General features: G+C 41.8%; 2 protein-coding genes across 3 annotated transcripts; one reads left to right on the plus strand and one right to left on the minus strand.

Moving 5' to 3' along the window:
• Positions 1 to 476: 476 nt before the first annotated feature.
• Positions 477 to 9,228, plus strand: LOC310861225 (uncharacterized protein). 2 transcript variants are annotated; one of them, XM_083768582.1, is made up of 5 exons: positions 477 to 1,172; positions 1,414 to 1,578; positions 3,263 to 3,355; positions 3,912 to 4,037; positions 8,311 to 9,228. In XM_083768582.1, exons 1-5 carry the CDS (start codon positions 597 to 599, stop codon positions 8,452 to 8,454), a joined length of 1,104 nt encoding a protein of 367 aa, XP_083624708.1. In that variant the 5' UTR covers positions 477 to 596; the 3' UTR covers positions 8,455 to 9,228. The 2 variants fall into 2 exon arrangements, with proteins under 2 accessions (XP_083624708.1, XP_083624707.1); XM_083768581.1 differs by lacking the exon at positions 8,311 to 9,228 and having other exon boundaries at positions 3,912 to 4,405.
• A 1,299-nt stretch (positions 9,229 to 10,527) lies between these two features.
• On the minus strand, positions 10,528 to 15,974 carry susd3 (sushi domain containing 3; the record flags this gene model as incomplete). The annotated part of the gene is made up of 4 exons (XM_083769966.1): positions 15,817 to 15,974; positions 12,761 to 12,958; positions 11,644 to 11,791; positions 10,528 to 10,693 (listed from the first exon to the last, which is right to left on the minus strand). Exons 1-4 carry the CDS (start codon positions 15,902 to 15,904, stop codon positions 10,528 to 10,530), a joined length of 600 nt encoding a protein of 199 aa, XP_083626092.1. The 5' UTR covers positions 15,905 to 15,974.
• Positions 15,975 to 16,186: the final 212 nt, after the last annotated feature.

Genomic DNA, 16,186 nt, shown 5'->3' on the forward strand with positions numbered 1-16,186 from the left:
CCAGATGGGATGCCAGAGTCTGTCAGTGAACTTGCACATCATATAAAGACTGAGTATAGTCTACAAGGTGACATCACGCTTCAATTAATGGATCCTAAGATTGAGGAAAGATTCACTGACTTGCTCTCGATATCAGATGTCCAGGACAGAAGTTCCATTAAGGTCCTCTGTAATTCAGCAGCTCCTCCAGTGAGGCTCAGAATGGTTCGATCTGCAGACCGGAGTTTCAGATGGAACCTCCCAGAGCGGCCAGAATCTGTCGGTAAACTTGCAGAGGAAATAATGGAACGTTATGAAATAGAAGGACACATCAGGCTTCGAATTAAGCATCACAATGAGAAAGAATTCACCAACTTGCTCTCGATATCAGATGTCCAGGACCTTAGTACCATCAGGGTCATCTATAGTACACGTGCACCTTTTCAGCCAGGTGGCTCCGTGGACCCTCTGTTCCTGCCACCTCCGCATTCCGTTTGTCTGGTGTTACAGGCATATTGTCTGCCCACGTCTGCCCATATTGTCGGCCCTGGTGCAATGGATGGCCCGCTGTCTTCCAAGTGCCCCAGTTCTCTTATGCGGCTCGGTTAGAGCTGAACATGGCCAATGCTGCTTTCAAACAAAACGGAACTTTGTTGATTCCTAGTTCTCGACTTCAAAGTGAAATTCTTGCTGAATTAGTTAAAAAGATCATCCAGCACAAAGTGCACCTCGTTGATAATGAGATTGAGGATGTAGCAAAGGCTCTTGTTTCAACACATCCATGTTTGAAAGAGAGTGCTTCAGCCACTGGATATGGAATATGGGAGACACGTTTGAAGAATAAACTCCTTAACTACCGAAATAAGCTCAGGCAGCTTGGATGCCCAGAACTTAAAGTGAATGCCCAAAAACGCAAACCTGATGGCAAAAAATGCAGTCCTTTTTTTGGTGTGAAGAGGCCCAAAAAAGCTGAAGTGTCTTTTTGTCCCGACTATCGACCTGGAGAAACGGCACAGACCCTAGAGAAGATCAGAGTGGACCTCCTCTCAGAAGTAAAGAAAAGAAACAATGATGAAAACATGATGATGATGATGGACAAGACCTTTGCGCACAGAAGGCAAGAGGTAGTTCGAGAGGCACCCACGATAGACGATTTCCAAATGAGGTGGCCGGCTCTCTTCCATGTTCATGAGGTAGGTGAATGGATGTGTGATGAACATCCTCTACATTTATTGGAATATGTAGTGTACAGTGAATAATTACAGACTGCACTATACGCGGAAGGCCAGCGACCTTTGTTTGCGCTCTTGCAAACAGTGGCATTTCTTTGCAAGAAGCTATAGATAAACACACATGCATTTAAAACTAAAGTCTTGAAATGACAAAACATGTCAGTGACATAAGCCTTGTGTATCTTTGTTTATTTATTTGTAGTTGAATGCAGAGTTCAAAAGAATCACAACAATCGACTTGCAGTCAAAGTTCTTCTCAGAGCTGGACGCTCAGAGCTGGACACTTGCAAACCTGATGACAGTGTATGGCAAGAAAGGTGGAGCTCAAGGGAGAATGATCAACAGCATCATGGTGCCTATGAGCAAGGTATGGATAGCCTATTATTATAATATATATTATCAGGGACAAAATAATACATCACTTTGATTTGACTTCGGTATCCAATGTTCCCCCTAACGTGCACGCATGCGCACAGCTCAGGAACGTCCCGCACATACAGTTGGGGGCCACCGATATTGTCTCAAATCCTTTAGATGCTCTTTTTGTTGTACACAATTGTGTAGCGCACAGTCATGATTTAACAACACAGAGATAGATTTGTGTATTGAATTTCGTTGGGCTGCCAGGTGGTTTGGTTCTGTTGCGTTACTTTGTCTTTGTCTAACTACCCCGGCCGCTTTGCATCATCATTATACACACACACACACACACACACACACACACACACACACACACACACACACACAGTCACACACCTCGTCCTCCCCCTCCTCTGCATGCACACAGACTCACAGAGTTAACAGAAGGAGCCGATGCAACTGCAAAAATCACTCACACGTTCAACAAAGGTTTTTTATCGCGACGAGTGGACAATTATGAAAATGTGGGCCCTACGTACCTCAACATGTACATATTGAGGTTCCAAACGCTTTAGCTCCAAGATGAGTTTACGTTCCGTGATATCACTGTACTACAGGTCGAAATGGGGTCTAGCTGGGTCGAGCCCGTCCAAAAAAAGTGGATTAAAGCCTTTTCATAGTATTGATTCCAAAAGGTAAACATATCAGAACCCGAGATACAGATAAACTTAAGGCCGGCACATAAGAATCTAAGTCTGGGCCAGCACCATGTGTTCCCAATGCAATCTTACGGAAGCATTACTGTGCATGCTTTTTATTTAAAGCCTGATTTAAGCAGTTGTTTTACCTCCCAGATTAAAGATGCGCGCATGCATGCACACACACACACACACACACACACACACACACACACACACACACACACGCAATGTTATCAGTTTCACCCTATATAATTATTATACTTGGATACTGTATCAAAAATGTATTTTCCTCGGGACGCTGTGGGTGCTGGCGGCGTGTTTCCTCCTCCGCGTCATCAGTGCCCATACCCGAAGGTGGGGTTGGCGAAAGGGCCTTTCTGTGTGGAGTTTGCATGTTCTCCCCGTGTCCCCTAGGATAGGTACCCTCACAAAAAACATGCAGTAATCCTGGTCACTAAACTGCCTCCCCCTGGCCAGCCGGGGCGCCTGATGGAGGGATAAGGAACTGGTTGGAATAACGTGTTCCTTCCACGCGCTACATCCAACCAGGGAAACTCCCCCCTGTCAGGTGTAAAGGAACAACTTGGACACTCAGGCATGAAGGAAGCATGAGTTCAAGTCCGTTGCTCTCCCCTTGTCCCCCATATATGGGGACTAGGTTGGTGGAGGGTGTGTAGAGCCCAGGATCACATTAGATGATTGACACAGGGGTGAAAAATGGGTTACAAAATCGTGGGATAAAAAATATATTTAAAAAAAAAAGAACATTTTATTTTCCATACTCTAAAAGAATCAGTTTGAACTGTTTTTTAAATTGTAATATATTTTTTACAATTTCATCAATGGCATCACTAACAAATATGCACGTGTGTGTGTGTGTGTGTGTGTGTGTGTGTGTGTGTGTGTGTGTGTGTGTGTGTGTGTGTGTGTGTGTGTGTGTGTGTGTGTGTGTGTGTGTGTGTGTGTGTGTGTGTGTGTGTGTGTACTCAGACTGGCAACATTGATGTCAGAAGAGAATGTGTGCTCAGAGCTCTGTGTGCCTACATGAAAGAAGATCCAGACAAGTTGGTGAGGGAGTACATGGTATGTTAATGCACGTTTATTCATTATTAGTACACGGTATGTTAACGCACCTTTATTCCTCCAGGTTCCCAATCACATGAACTTACATTTGAAACATACCTACTCGCCTGCAGCAGTCTGTGTAAGGAGTTAGCATCTCGTTACCTCTGTGTACACTCCTGACAGTATAAAGATGTGTTTGACATGTGTGTAAGGGGTTCTGGGGGAAGCTCTGGAGGGAGACACTAGTCTCTCTCTGGTGTGATGGAAATTAAGATGATTCCTGAGTCGGCATTGCCGTCCTGCTTCTTCCTGATCTACATCAAAACATCAAGAATTCTATAACAAAATACTCACAATGTGCGTCGCATCGTGAACTTGTGGATCTTTATTTATAGGTAAGTTGACCCTAACCGGCTTAGTTGTTGAAGTAGCTGCTCACCATGGCTCAGTGAAAACAACTTCATATCATGATAGCTGTTTTACAGCAATACTGTAAAAATGGCACATGCTATAAGAAATATGTACCGTATGTATTGCACATCAATGAAAAGTCTGTCTTTGTGTGTTGACGCAGGACGTGGATGTTGAAAGCAGTCGAGCGGCCATGGCAGACACGGCGTGTGGAATCTTTGTCATTCGAAACAAAGGTGCAGCGACGCCATACGACGCACCTGTGGATGTTGGCATCATTCTGGACGGGGTGAGAGTGTTGAACGGGTTGGGAAGTGTGCCTTTTGCGGTGACAATGTTGCTTGCTCTTCTGTATGCTCTGAACCGGAGCTACCCTCCAGAGCTCAAGTACACCTTCGAAGCTCTGCAAGAGGTCATCATGGAACTCCATAGAGGCAGACTGTCCTTCAGAGTACAAAGTCTCAAAACATTGCTTTATACCATTAGGCACAATAACACATGCTGTGCAGCCACCCTCTAGACTAGAGCCCACATTCAGAGACAGAGAGCAAGAGAGAGACATCTCTGCCAAATCTGTGACAGTGGTGCTGCATAATCTGACTGATTATTAATTACAAGCTACCCTACTTGTTTGCCACTGAAAAAGCAACATTACCAAACTCCTGAGGAAATGTACAATTTACAATTTAGGCATTTAGCAGACGCTCTTAATCCAGAGTGACTTACATTTAAGCAAGAACAAAAGCATGGGAATACATCACATAAAAGCATTTATCATGAAACATGCGTAAGCTAAGAAAGTAACAGTGGAATATCTATATAATGAAACTATACATACACTATACATATAAACTATACATATTTACTACTATGCTATACATATGTACTATGGCGTGCTATGACTATATACAATACAATACAATTATAGTGCTGTCTACATAACATGCTATAAGTCTGTGTCAAATGCTATCTAAGCCAACAGAAATGCTATCTAAGGGGTTAGGGTAAGTGCTATGGGCCATGATGGAGTCTGAAAAGGTGGGTTTTCAGGCTACGGCGGAAGATTGGGAGTGATGCTGCAGTTCTGACTGCAATGGGAAGTGCATTCCACAGTTTTGGAGCCAGAAGGGAGAAGAGTTTGGGACGTGTGGAGCGTTGTCCCGGCGTTTTAGTGAGGGGACTTCCAGTTTCCCTGCGTTGGCTGATCTGAGTGCATGTAAGAGTGAATGTATAATTGTAAATTGTAGGAAAAGGACTTGAGCCCAACACTTGTCCTAGTGATGGCTTCATTGAACTAGCTATAATGCTCAAAGAGTCACTCAACGACTAGCCTCGATACCCAGGCTTTCATTTCGTCTGCGCGAAAGATGAAAGCCTGGAAAAAGCCGTGGGCTGAACCAGTCTAAAAGTGGGAGTCAACCCTTCCGGGTGGGCGTCGCTCTAAATGATGTGACGTGGCGCTGCACTAGGGGGGAGAGGAGGGGCCGGGGGTGACGGACAGATCGATGAGATCCAATCAGGGTGCGCGCATTTCTGAGGCGCGACCCGCCCCTCTAGACCAGAAATGTCTCTGTTTACGTCAGGCTACTCAACGACTCCTTTGATTTATATCCTAAAAATGAAAGTGTTTGAGACTTGTCCACTGCTGGTACAAACAAGCCACAGTATAATGAGAATCCATGTTGATCTCACATGTGATGTCATCTACATCAGAAGTGTGGCCCAATCTCTGGCCTCTATTGAGGTCTTGTATAAAAGTTCTAAATAGTAAAAAGAAAAAAACAAAACACACACATTTGTTGGGAGTTTCTTCCTTGGCGTACATGCACAGGAGAGTTTGCATTTAATCAATTAGGCCACTGGTTCTCAATGTCGGGTTCAGGAACTACTACCAAATGCACACTTAGCTGAGAGTTAAAATAACACTGAGGATTTTACAGTGCAGACTGGGGTCCCAGAGATAAGACAACATGTTTGATAATGTATATCAAACTGGTGGTCCTTGAAATTAAAAAGGTTGAGAACCAGTGCATTATTCCCTGTGTCCAATATAAAATCTACAGTGTTAATGTACAGTAACTCGATCTAGAGAGTCGGGGTCCATTTGGTTCCATCCTTTAACTGTCAGAGTTACAGACTCTTAACTTTACAAGGACCTTTCCAGACTGCTCTCCCCTGTTAAAAAAAGTATGGACATGCTTTGTTTTTAACTTGTGCGTTTCTGTGAGTTCGCCAGCACATGGAAACTACTGATTGCTGTTGGTAAGAACTAAGAAACCTTATCTCCATATTTTGTTCACGAAGAAATATCAAAAGTAGCAGATCTGAATGCTCGAAACACGGCGCAACCCATTTTGAGATTGTAGCTTTGCTACTTTTGAATTTGAAAACTGAAAAGTAACACTTTTGGATGTGTGGTTTCCATCTGACACAGTATGATGATTTTGTTCATCAGAAACTGTTGCACTGTTACAGTGCTATAGGTTCAAGCTCAATGAGAGAAAAGAGAAAATGAAGGTGCTGGTGTACTTTTGCACACATACTTGTCACATGGGAGTGCCAGCTCATCACAATCCATGTGCACTCCTAGATATTTATAAGAGGTGACCTCCGAGACGTTCCAAGGCCAGTGAGTCGATGTATTTCCTCCAACTGCGCCTTGGTCTGCCCCGGGGTCTCCTCCCAGTGGGACATGCGTCGAGGACCTCCCTAGGGAGACGCCCGAGAGGCATCCTAACCAGATGCCCGTGCAGCCCGAACCACCTCAGCTGACTCCTTTCCAGGCGAAGGAGCAGCGGTTCTACTCCGAGTCTCTCTCGTGTGACTGAACTTCTTACCCTATCTCTAAGGGAGATTTGTTAGATTTTTGTTTGATTTGTTTGTTTGATTTCATGACCATGTATAGGCTACTGTTTTTGTTTATCTGTTTCAATTGAGAAACTATTTTTCATTGTTGTATTTGCTGCCAATGTAAAATATTGTATTGTTATACTATTTGAAAAATACAATTTTATTGCAACATTTGTCTATTGTCATGTCTCCACAGTCACCAGCTAAACAGGATGTGTCTGTACAGCTTTGACCTCATAGATATAGAAACGTAGACTCCTCGTTGGCCGCTGCAGTTCATGGAGCAACCTGTATCCGTTGCAGTCTTTCGTCTTATGGCAAATATTTAAATTTACAATTTAGGCATTTAGCAGACGCTCTTGATCCAGAGCATTTAGCAGACGCTCTTGATCCAGAGCATTTAGCAGACGCTCTTGATCCAGAGCATTTAGCAGACGCTCTTGATCCAGAGCATTTAGCAGACACTCTTGATCCAGAGCATTTAGCAGACACTCTTGATCCAGAGCGACTTACATTCTGTTCTTCTTCTGCTTCTGTTCTTAGCAAGAACAGAAGCATGGCAATACATCACATAGGCCTACATAAAAAGTAGTTATCATGGAACATGCGTAAGCTAAGAAATTAGAACGTAACAGTGGAATATCTATATAATTAAACTATACATAATACTATACATGTATACTATAAAGTGCTACGACTACATAAAATTCAATTCTAGTGCTGTCTATGTAACATGCTATAAGTCTGTATAAAATGCTATTTAGTCTACATAAAGTGCTATCTAAGGGGCTAGGGCAAGTGTTATGAGCTACCATACTTTCTGTTAATAAGTTATGTGCAGGTGATCAGTGGTTCTCAACCTGTGGGTCTACAGATGACAGTTAAGTGACAATGTAAGGGAAATAATTGCATTGTGACACTTTTCTGAGGTTGTAGATTGGCTATTTGGCTATTGTTGAATGTTTGGTGTGTTTTAGCTATAGTACAATACTTATTTTTTTATTATTGGTATTGTTATTCTAGTAATTTCTTTAAGTTATTTGTCATATCTGACCTGTGCAATATTTGTTTGAGAAGCCTAAAAAACCTTTTATGGGGTGGCAGTGTGGCCCAGGTAGAGCGACTGCTTTGGAACCGGAAGGTTCCCAGTTCGATCCCAGAGTTACTGTCCAAGTCCTTGAGCAAGACACTCACTGAACCCCTAATTGCTCCCGATGAGCAGGTTGGTGCCTTGCATGGTTTCCTCCGCCATCAGCATATGAATGTGTGTGTGAAGCAGGGGATAAACATACTGTTAAATAGAAAGTCTGCGCATAGCATTGACATTTATTACATTCTTCTTTTCACCATTTGTACTAATGGTGAACTTGCTCAATGAGGCCTTTCCCAAGTACACAGAAACATAATGAGCTCCTACGCTAAAAGCACAACAGCCATTTTCAACTTTATCTTATAATAAAGTTTAATGCAGGAAAGGTCCCTTCACATAAATTGACACTACAGTACATTGTGGGTTATTTATTCTAAAGCAGAATCATTTGGCGGTTGTATGAAAACGTGGAACTAACCCAATTGTTCCAGTATTATATCATGTGTCATACCAATATATTTCATGGCTTAATGACATTCCTTAACAATATTTACATTGTGGTATAATAATAATCTGTAGTAAAGGCTGTTTATCCAATAAGTGCAATGGTTCTGCAATTCAGGCAGAGGGCAGTGTGTGTACAGAGTTTACACAAAGTACTACACAAGTTCATTCATCAACACCTGTCTGCAACGAAACCCAGATCCGCTGGCCTAACCATCAACAACAAAGAGCTGTGGCAACACACCAACCAAAAACCTGCTGAGGAAGAGTTCCTCAAAAGGCGTTGGAGATGGATAGGCCATATACTCTCCGTAAACCAGCCTCAAACACCACAAGGCAGTCCCCCAAGGGAAAAGAAAGAGAGGTCGGCCACGAAACACCTGGTGCAGAGACCTGGAGGCAGATGCAAAGAATATGGGCCAAACTTGGGGACAGCTGGAAGTGTTGGCTCAGGATCGAGATGCCTGGAGAACTCTTGTCGACTTCCTAAGCCCCAGAAGGGGTATAGTAAGTTAATTTCATAATTATACCTTATGCCAAAACACTGATCAAGCATTATCTCCTGTCACAGATCAGTGTATGGAGTCTGGACCATTACAATTCAGGCAATGCTTCATTCAGTCCACATGGAATCATCACATACTGTAATACACAGCTGGTCTTTGAGTCAGTTCTCTTTTGTAGCTGTGTCCATAAAAAGTGTTTTTTGAGTTGCCACTTCTGCCTTTAGTCAGGGAATTAAACAAATAAATCTTAGAATAAATTCCTTACCAATTCGTGTCCAATGTGTTTGCAAAGGTGTCGATCTAGTAACAGATCTCACAAAGACTGAAATTCAGTGTCCCTGCCTAGGGGAATCTGTGACAGCTGCTGAAAGATGGGGTACTCTTAAAGGTATATTCAGTCAGTTCACTTAATTCAAATATCACTTCTTTTTTTGTTTTGTTGTGATAATCCTCCCTACTATAGAGTGTGCTGACCATATAAGGAGTAACTCCCTATCCCCAGTTAACCCCTGGGTTTTCCAAATCACCCAAATCACTTAACTTTTTGCAACAGGCAAACATTTCAATTTGTAATTCTGAATGTAGCATGTGATGGATCAAACTTGAGGTTTTTCATGATTCTGAATCAATAATCATTTGATGCAAGCATTTGTTTTGCACGAAAAACACTCCTTGGTCTAAAAATGTCCATAGCGGAAAAGCCACGGAAAGCTATTTTGATTAAAGACTTTGAATCATTACCACAACGTTGAGAAGTCCATGTTTAGCATTGCTTCAGCTGAGCTAATGATGCAGATGACCAGACGTTGAGCTCAGCAGCGGTTGCTATGTTCGAACTTTGAACACAGGCATTAATAAAGGCTTGTTGTGAGCTCTGTGGACACGATATCCACCAAACGCTCTCTGTGGACACAGCCCCTTACAGTGGTTACAAAACAAAATAGTAAACAAGCTCTTGACTGAGATTCAGTTTGTTCATTGTTTGTGTCTTTTTTAAATTCACCTTTCCCTGTTATGTGTCTCACACAAATATAATCTGTACGGAGCTGACATACTGCTCAGCTCACCTCACTGCTCTGAACCAAGAGAGCAGAGTTCTGGACCAGAGATGAGTTCTGAGTCTGACAGGAGGGTCCAGCAGGATACTGCCTCTTCTGGGACGAGATGGAACTCTGAGCTGGGTCGGACAAGGAGCTTTGGGACAAGAGAGGCTGATTATATCCGTGACCGGGGAGAGCAAATACTGGGAGAGTTGGAGCCAACGTGTAGGGTGAAGATGGGATGCTTATTAGACCTCCACTGCAGGGGTGACGTTGATGGTATCTGTGGAAGAAAGACTTGTTGAATGTTTGAGTGGTCTGCATAGTTTGTTTGATTGAAGTATTTATTAACAGTATGTAGAATAGGTCAACCACAACTCGATACAAAAACTGTTAACTGTGGACGACACCATAAAGCATTACACTTGGTTTCACTTGTTCTCATTTGAGCAGAGTGCAACTATCGATTATCTTCTCAGCGATTATTGTAGGCCTTTTAGTTAGGCTACTTTTTGGATTATTAAACTGATCGAGAATAGTCTGTTTTTATTTATTTAACTAACACGAGAAATTCTAATAGATCAACTAAATAAATGATTCCGATTAACCACTTCCAAGTTTATAACTTGTCATGTGGCACAAACATAGCCAATCTATGAGCTTACAACTATCATGCTATTTTGGGTCTTTTTTAAATCAAAGTATTATTTAATCAAACTTGCTAATTGATTAAATTGATTACTTTGATTAACTGTTGCACCCCTAGATGTGTTCAAGTGAGGTGAGATCTCACCTGCAGATAGTTTTGCAGATGTCACCCAGCTCCAGGTCATGGTCATCCCACAGGGATGTGTTGTTGTTGTTGTTGTTGTTCCTGCCTTTATTACTGCAGCGGGACGCGCTCTGCTGCTGCTGTTGCTCCACCCTCTCCTCCCTCTGCTGAAAACCGGCCTCCCTGGTGCCAGAAAACACCATTAGAAAATATGCATCACGGTATCGGTTCACATATTGAACAAAACATTGAACAAAACTAACTTTTTCTCAGTGGGATTAGCTGGACATGTTAAATGAACACTGAGGATCATGTTACAGTGTAGATTGGAGTACCAGTCATGTGGTCAGATTACTTTTTGACCACATGACCAAATCCTAATGCATATCAAACTGCGGCTCCTTGAGATGAAAAAGGCTGCTCTAACCCTAAAGGTCAATTTATGCATCACACAACCTAAGGTTTAGATAGCATGTTATTTAGAATGATTCTAGGTTAATTGTTTACTTGGTATCCTCTAGTTTCTATAGTTTCAATGTACAGATTATTCGTATTGATAGTACAGGTGTATAGTTTGGACTGCAGGCTAGGTTCTAGGTAGTTTACTAAGGCGCTACACTAGCCTGGCTCCAGCCCTGCATCGCTAGCCACATCCATTAAATGTTCTGTGAAACGAAATGAAAATTCAGACTGTGTTAGACTAACACTAGGTCTATACACTATCTCTCTGCAAGATCTGCATTTGATGTATGTTTAGTTGCTTACGTTTCTTATTGTAAGTCGCTCTGGATAATAAGCCTAAATTGTAATAATGATAATAATGATAATAATAATAATAATAATAATAATAATAATAATGCCTAAATTGTAAACTGAATTATGGTCTTGTGCATCTCAAGCTGATCTTCAAGCTCCCAAAATGTCACGATGCAAAGCGAGCTTGTGAACTGGAGGTTACTTACTCCAAACCAATTAGAGTAGAGAGTACGCAGCATTTTATGAAGCGTCAGCAACCATACATTTTTCCAGGAATCCGCAACACATTTTGTAGTAGTTTTCACGTCACTTTCACCGTGCATCACTTTCACCGTGCACATCTCTCTGTTCTTCCAAATGGCGTGACTGTCACTGACCTCTCCTGATGTCTCTTTTTTCCACGGTTGAGACAGTCCACCACGCAGCATGTGATGAAGGCCATGGACATGAGCAGGATGATGGCAGAGCTCACAATGGATGCCACCACAGCCACATGGAAACCATAGTCCTCATGACTGGATAGTGCTGGAGAGAGTGTGAGAGACAGGTAAAGAGAGAGAGAGAGAGAGACAAGCAAGAGAAGAGAGACAGAAAGACAGCAACAAAGAGACATTCGGAGAGAGCGACAAAGAGAGAGTGCCAGAGATTAAGACAGATTAAAACTGTTTTGGGTACTGAAATATAATAAGACGACACTCACTTAAAAAAAAAATCAGACCAGTCTGAAGCGAGTGGTGCAACAGCACCCCCTATTGGTACTCTAAACAGTAACATATAGTCCCATAGGGACAAAGCTGTTCTTTGGAGTGGTTGCACCCACTCAAAAAGACAATAGCTTCTAAATTAGATCTCTCTTCAATCATTAGCATTATTATTTGCCTTTAATGACATCTTTTGTCAAACGGTAAATGGGTTTCGTTCTAAATGCATTCCATTTAAAATGAGGACATGAACTCTTGCGAGTCAGTACACATCTACATGATTGACCACAAGTTTCTATATATGAATACATATTTTCAAAATAATGGGAACTTCAATCTTCTTGTAAATTAATTCTGCATGTTCATCTAATTTGCCCCATGCACTTGACTTTGGTAATAAAGAATGTTGAAGACGGTGTCACGGCTTGAGAGCATTGTTCTAATGTGCACATTGAAGATTATGATTATTTTTGAAATAAGTACACAAATTTAAATTACAGTAGTGCTCAAAATGTGATGATTAAAAGTACTAAAGTATTGGCTTCAAAATAGACAGTACAGTACCAAAGTAAAAGCACCTCAGAATTGTACTTTAAGTACATTACTTATTTAGGTTCAAGGTGCACTTTATTTGTCATTTCACATGTTTGCACATATAAAATGAAAATCATACTCCTATCAGTAAACCTATCAGTAAAAGAAGAATAAGCATACAATCCTAAAGTGCAGTGCATTAAAACTGAGCAGCATATTAAGACATATTAAGTTACTTTCCACCACTGTTTCTACTTACGTTTACAGTAAGTCTCCCCCTTCCACTGGGTGACGTTGGGGCCCATGATGACACACTCCATGTGCCCTCCCATCAGCCTGTGTCTGGCCGGGCACTGGAGTGAGATCACTGTACCCACACCGGTGCCATCGCCCCGGACGATCCTCTGGATGCCCAGGGCTGGCAGAGGCACCGGCGTGCACTGAGCTGCAGACCCACCTAAAAGACAGGATGGATGAATTGGTGACTAAGGGCCGATTCATACTCCTATTTTACCGCTGTTTCGGCGCTGAAGTGCCGAAATGATTTCGGCTCGTCAGAAATTTTCAGTAGCACCGAAGAGCCGACTTTACGACGGTACCCTACCCGTCCCCCCGAACCTCAAATGACGTCACATTGTAGGCTCTACAGAGCCAGACCGACTTTTATTCGGCTCTAAAATAGGAGTATGAATCAGCCCTAAGCCTATCAAAATGATTACATAATTGCCTAATCACAATTAATTGAGATGATCTCAATTATTATCCTAATGTAGAAAAATATTCATACATGTTTAAAAAAAGATATAGGCCTATGTGGAAATAGCACAATACAACACGTGATCTTGTAGATCGGCCATTTCCACTATTTCTAAACTAAGTTTGCGTATAGCTTTATTAAATATTTCCTATTTTGGCCATTATACTGTACTATTTATTTTGATTAATGGTATCGGTCATTGTCAGTCATTTCTTTATAAGTTATTTGTCATCTGGCCCGTGCAATGTTTGTTTTATAAAGCCTAATGACAAACAGAAAATGTTACATTTATCTTCCAATGTTCAATGGAAAAACAAAATTAAATCGTTGATCGCAAATATTTGTAGAAGCTACTTCCAATGAAATACTGTAGATTGATATGGCCATACTGCATTTGTACTTACTTACTTAACTATATCTATCAAAAGGACAGAAAGCAAGCTGTGGTCATTTGAGTGCAAATGTGTGTGTATTGAGGACCATTTTTATTTTTTCTTATTATTTTATTTTCTGCATGTCTTTATAGTTTTTAGTTTTACAAAAATAAAAAAATAAAAGAAAGCTTGATGCAAGTATGGTGGTGGTGCCCCACTTTGTATCTTGACCACTTTATACACAGTTAGCTATACACATAGGCAATGTTCAATAGCATTGATTTATTTTATTTTATAAATAAATGCTATTACGTCTGTGTGTTGGTTAAAAAAATATTGAACCAATGGAAAGTATTAAAAGGTCCCTGGATCCTCAAACTATCTGCCAAAGCAGCTAACTCCACCCGTTTAGCCATCTTTTTTTCCTTTTCTATAAATATGTGCTATTGAACATCCTTTCTTCTCTATAGGTATTTTCTAACTCTTCTATTCCTGTAACTGCAATGTTGAGAACTCACACACACAATTTACACCTATAATCACGTGATGTGACAATAAAGCTGGTTCAGATTCTGATTGTAGATAGTCTATTTTCACCATCATTCAACAAAGTATAAAAATGGATGGATACAATTGTTTTTGTTGATAATTTGTTGTTTTAGATGCATTGGTGAATTCCCACCCCTGCATTAATGCAGGATGTAGGGGCATGTCACGACGTGTGTAGAGGTTATGTAGGGAGTATGTCGAGGTTAATTAGCGGGTATTTAGGGGGAGCATGTAGGTGGGATGTAGGGGGTATAGGCAGGACAGGGGGCCGGCCAACATTGAGTGACAGAAACAGTTTGCTACATCTAATGCTCATGTTATCAAAGGAAATGTGATAAATCGTTAAACAAAACACCTTTGAGGAAGTACACGGGCCATCTGGAGCTCTGTTTCTGTCTGGAGCAACTGCTCATCATAGAGCACAGCGCGCTCAGCACATCTCTGTACATGATGAATGATTCTGACACGCTGCTAGGAATTTATGTCAGTAAATACTGACGTCTGTTTGAGGAAGGGAAATGTTTTATTTATTCGTTTTTATGCCACAATTTTGTAACCCATTTTGCCTAATTGCCTAATCTGTAATACTGGACATTACTCTCCCTCTGCCAACCTGGGGAGAGCCCCAAACTGAGATCATGCATGAGGAGTGAGGAGACCATTTTCTTATCACCTGACAACAGGGGGGAAGTGTGTGTGTGTGTGTCGTGTGTGTGTGTGTGTGTGTGTGTGTGTGTGTGTGTGTGTGTGTGTGTGTGTGTGTGTGTGTGTGTGTGTGTGTGTGTGTGTGTGCGTGCGTGCGTGCGTGCGTGCGTGCGTGCGTGTGTGTGCAGTATAGTTCTTCAGAGATTGCACCTGCTGTGTGATCTCTCACACCCCCCTACGGAACTGCAATACAGCGTGCTCTGAAAGGTGCATTTGAATTATCACAAACCATATAAAATATAAGCGGAACTGAAAGTATGTGCTGCAGTAGCCTATACATTTCACCATGTTCAGTCCAATGTCATCAGCTCTGGATTGAATGGAAATGCAAATCAAAGAAACCTGAAGAATGAGGGGGCTGTTACCTATTAGTAGCAATTAATAATTGTAGGCATTATGTCGGAAAGTCAAATTACATAAATAAAACAACTAACACCTTATGGCCCATGAAATAGTTTCCTTTTACAAACCATGTTCGTGTTGTTCTTTGCTTCTTTACTTGTATAGTAAATTGTATGAACTATGGTTCATATAGGTCAACTATTGGTTTTCTGTAGGCCTGCTCTGTCTCTACCCCCACCCCTCCCCAACAACACATGGTAGGCCTACTGTGTTTACACATATATTGTAGGCTACTCAAAGGACCACAATGGAAATATAATCTCTTAAGCTTGTTTGTGGTTTATGCTTCTGAGTTCTGACAGATTTGTACAAATATACATTCATGCATATGCAGTTTTTTTTTTTCAATACAAACTTTGAAATGTGTAATATTGTAATAGCTCGTGTAGTCAGCAGCCCCCAAAAAGGTCTATTACACACTTTGGTGTAGGCAGTAGACTGTGCACTTATAAAACTGATGGGTTTAGAAAAGTACATTCCTCTCCATGAACCCAGAAAAAGCTAGAGCTCTGTGAAATCAATCCCTACCTGAATTGTTGTGGGCGCTGTTGACATTTTCGCTTGTAGAAACATTCCTGGACATATCTGCTACCGAGGCTGTCGCTGGTGATGACATGTCGGTCTCACTGTGCGTAAAGCGAAGATGCAGCTCGGAGGATCAGACAGACACCCTCGTGTGCGGTGTTTTATCACTTCCTCTGTTGTCCATGGCTTGCTTCCTTTTCTGTCATGCACTCTGTACACACCGTCTCTGCACTGCCTGTGTGTGCGTGCCTTCCCTGACGGCCAAGCTACACCAGGCAATTTTGCGCCCGTGCGTATGCGTTTACTGCGCACGTACAGTGCGTTTGGATAGGACCAATACCAGACGCACGGATACCGCGGGCCATCCTACGCG

This window comes from Protomyctophum parallelum, assembly GCF_964188405.1.
Source record: "Protomyctophum parallelum genome assembly, chromosome: 7".
NCBI lineage: Eukaryota > Metazoa > Chordata > Actinopteri > Myctophiformes > Myctophidae > Protomyctophum > Protomyctophum parallelum.

Coding starts and splice junctions, on each gene's coding strand:
- LOC310861225 (XM_083768581.1), top strand. CDS start 597: ATGGCCAATGCTGCTTTCAAACAAAACGGAACTTTGTTGATTCCTAGT. Junction 1,173..1,413: donor CTCTCTTCCATGTTCATGAG/GTAGGTGAATGG, acceptor ATTTATTTGTAG/TTGAATGCAGAGTTCAAAAG. Junction 1,579..3,262: donor TCATGGTGCCTATGAGCAAG/GTATGGATAGCC, acceptor GTGTGTACTCAG/ACTGGCAACATTGATGTCAG.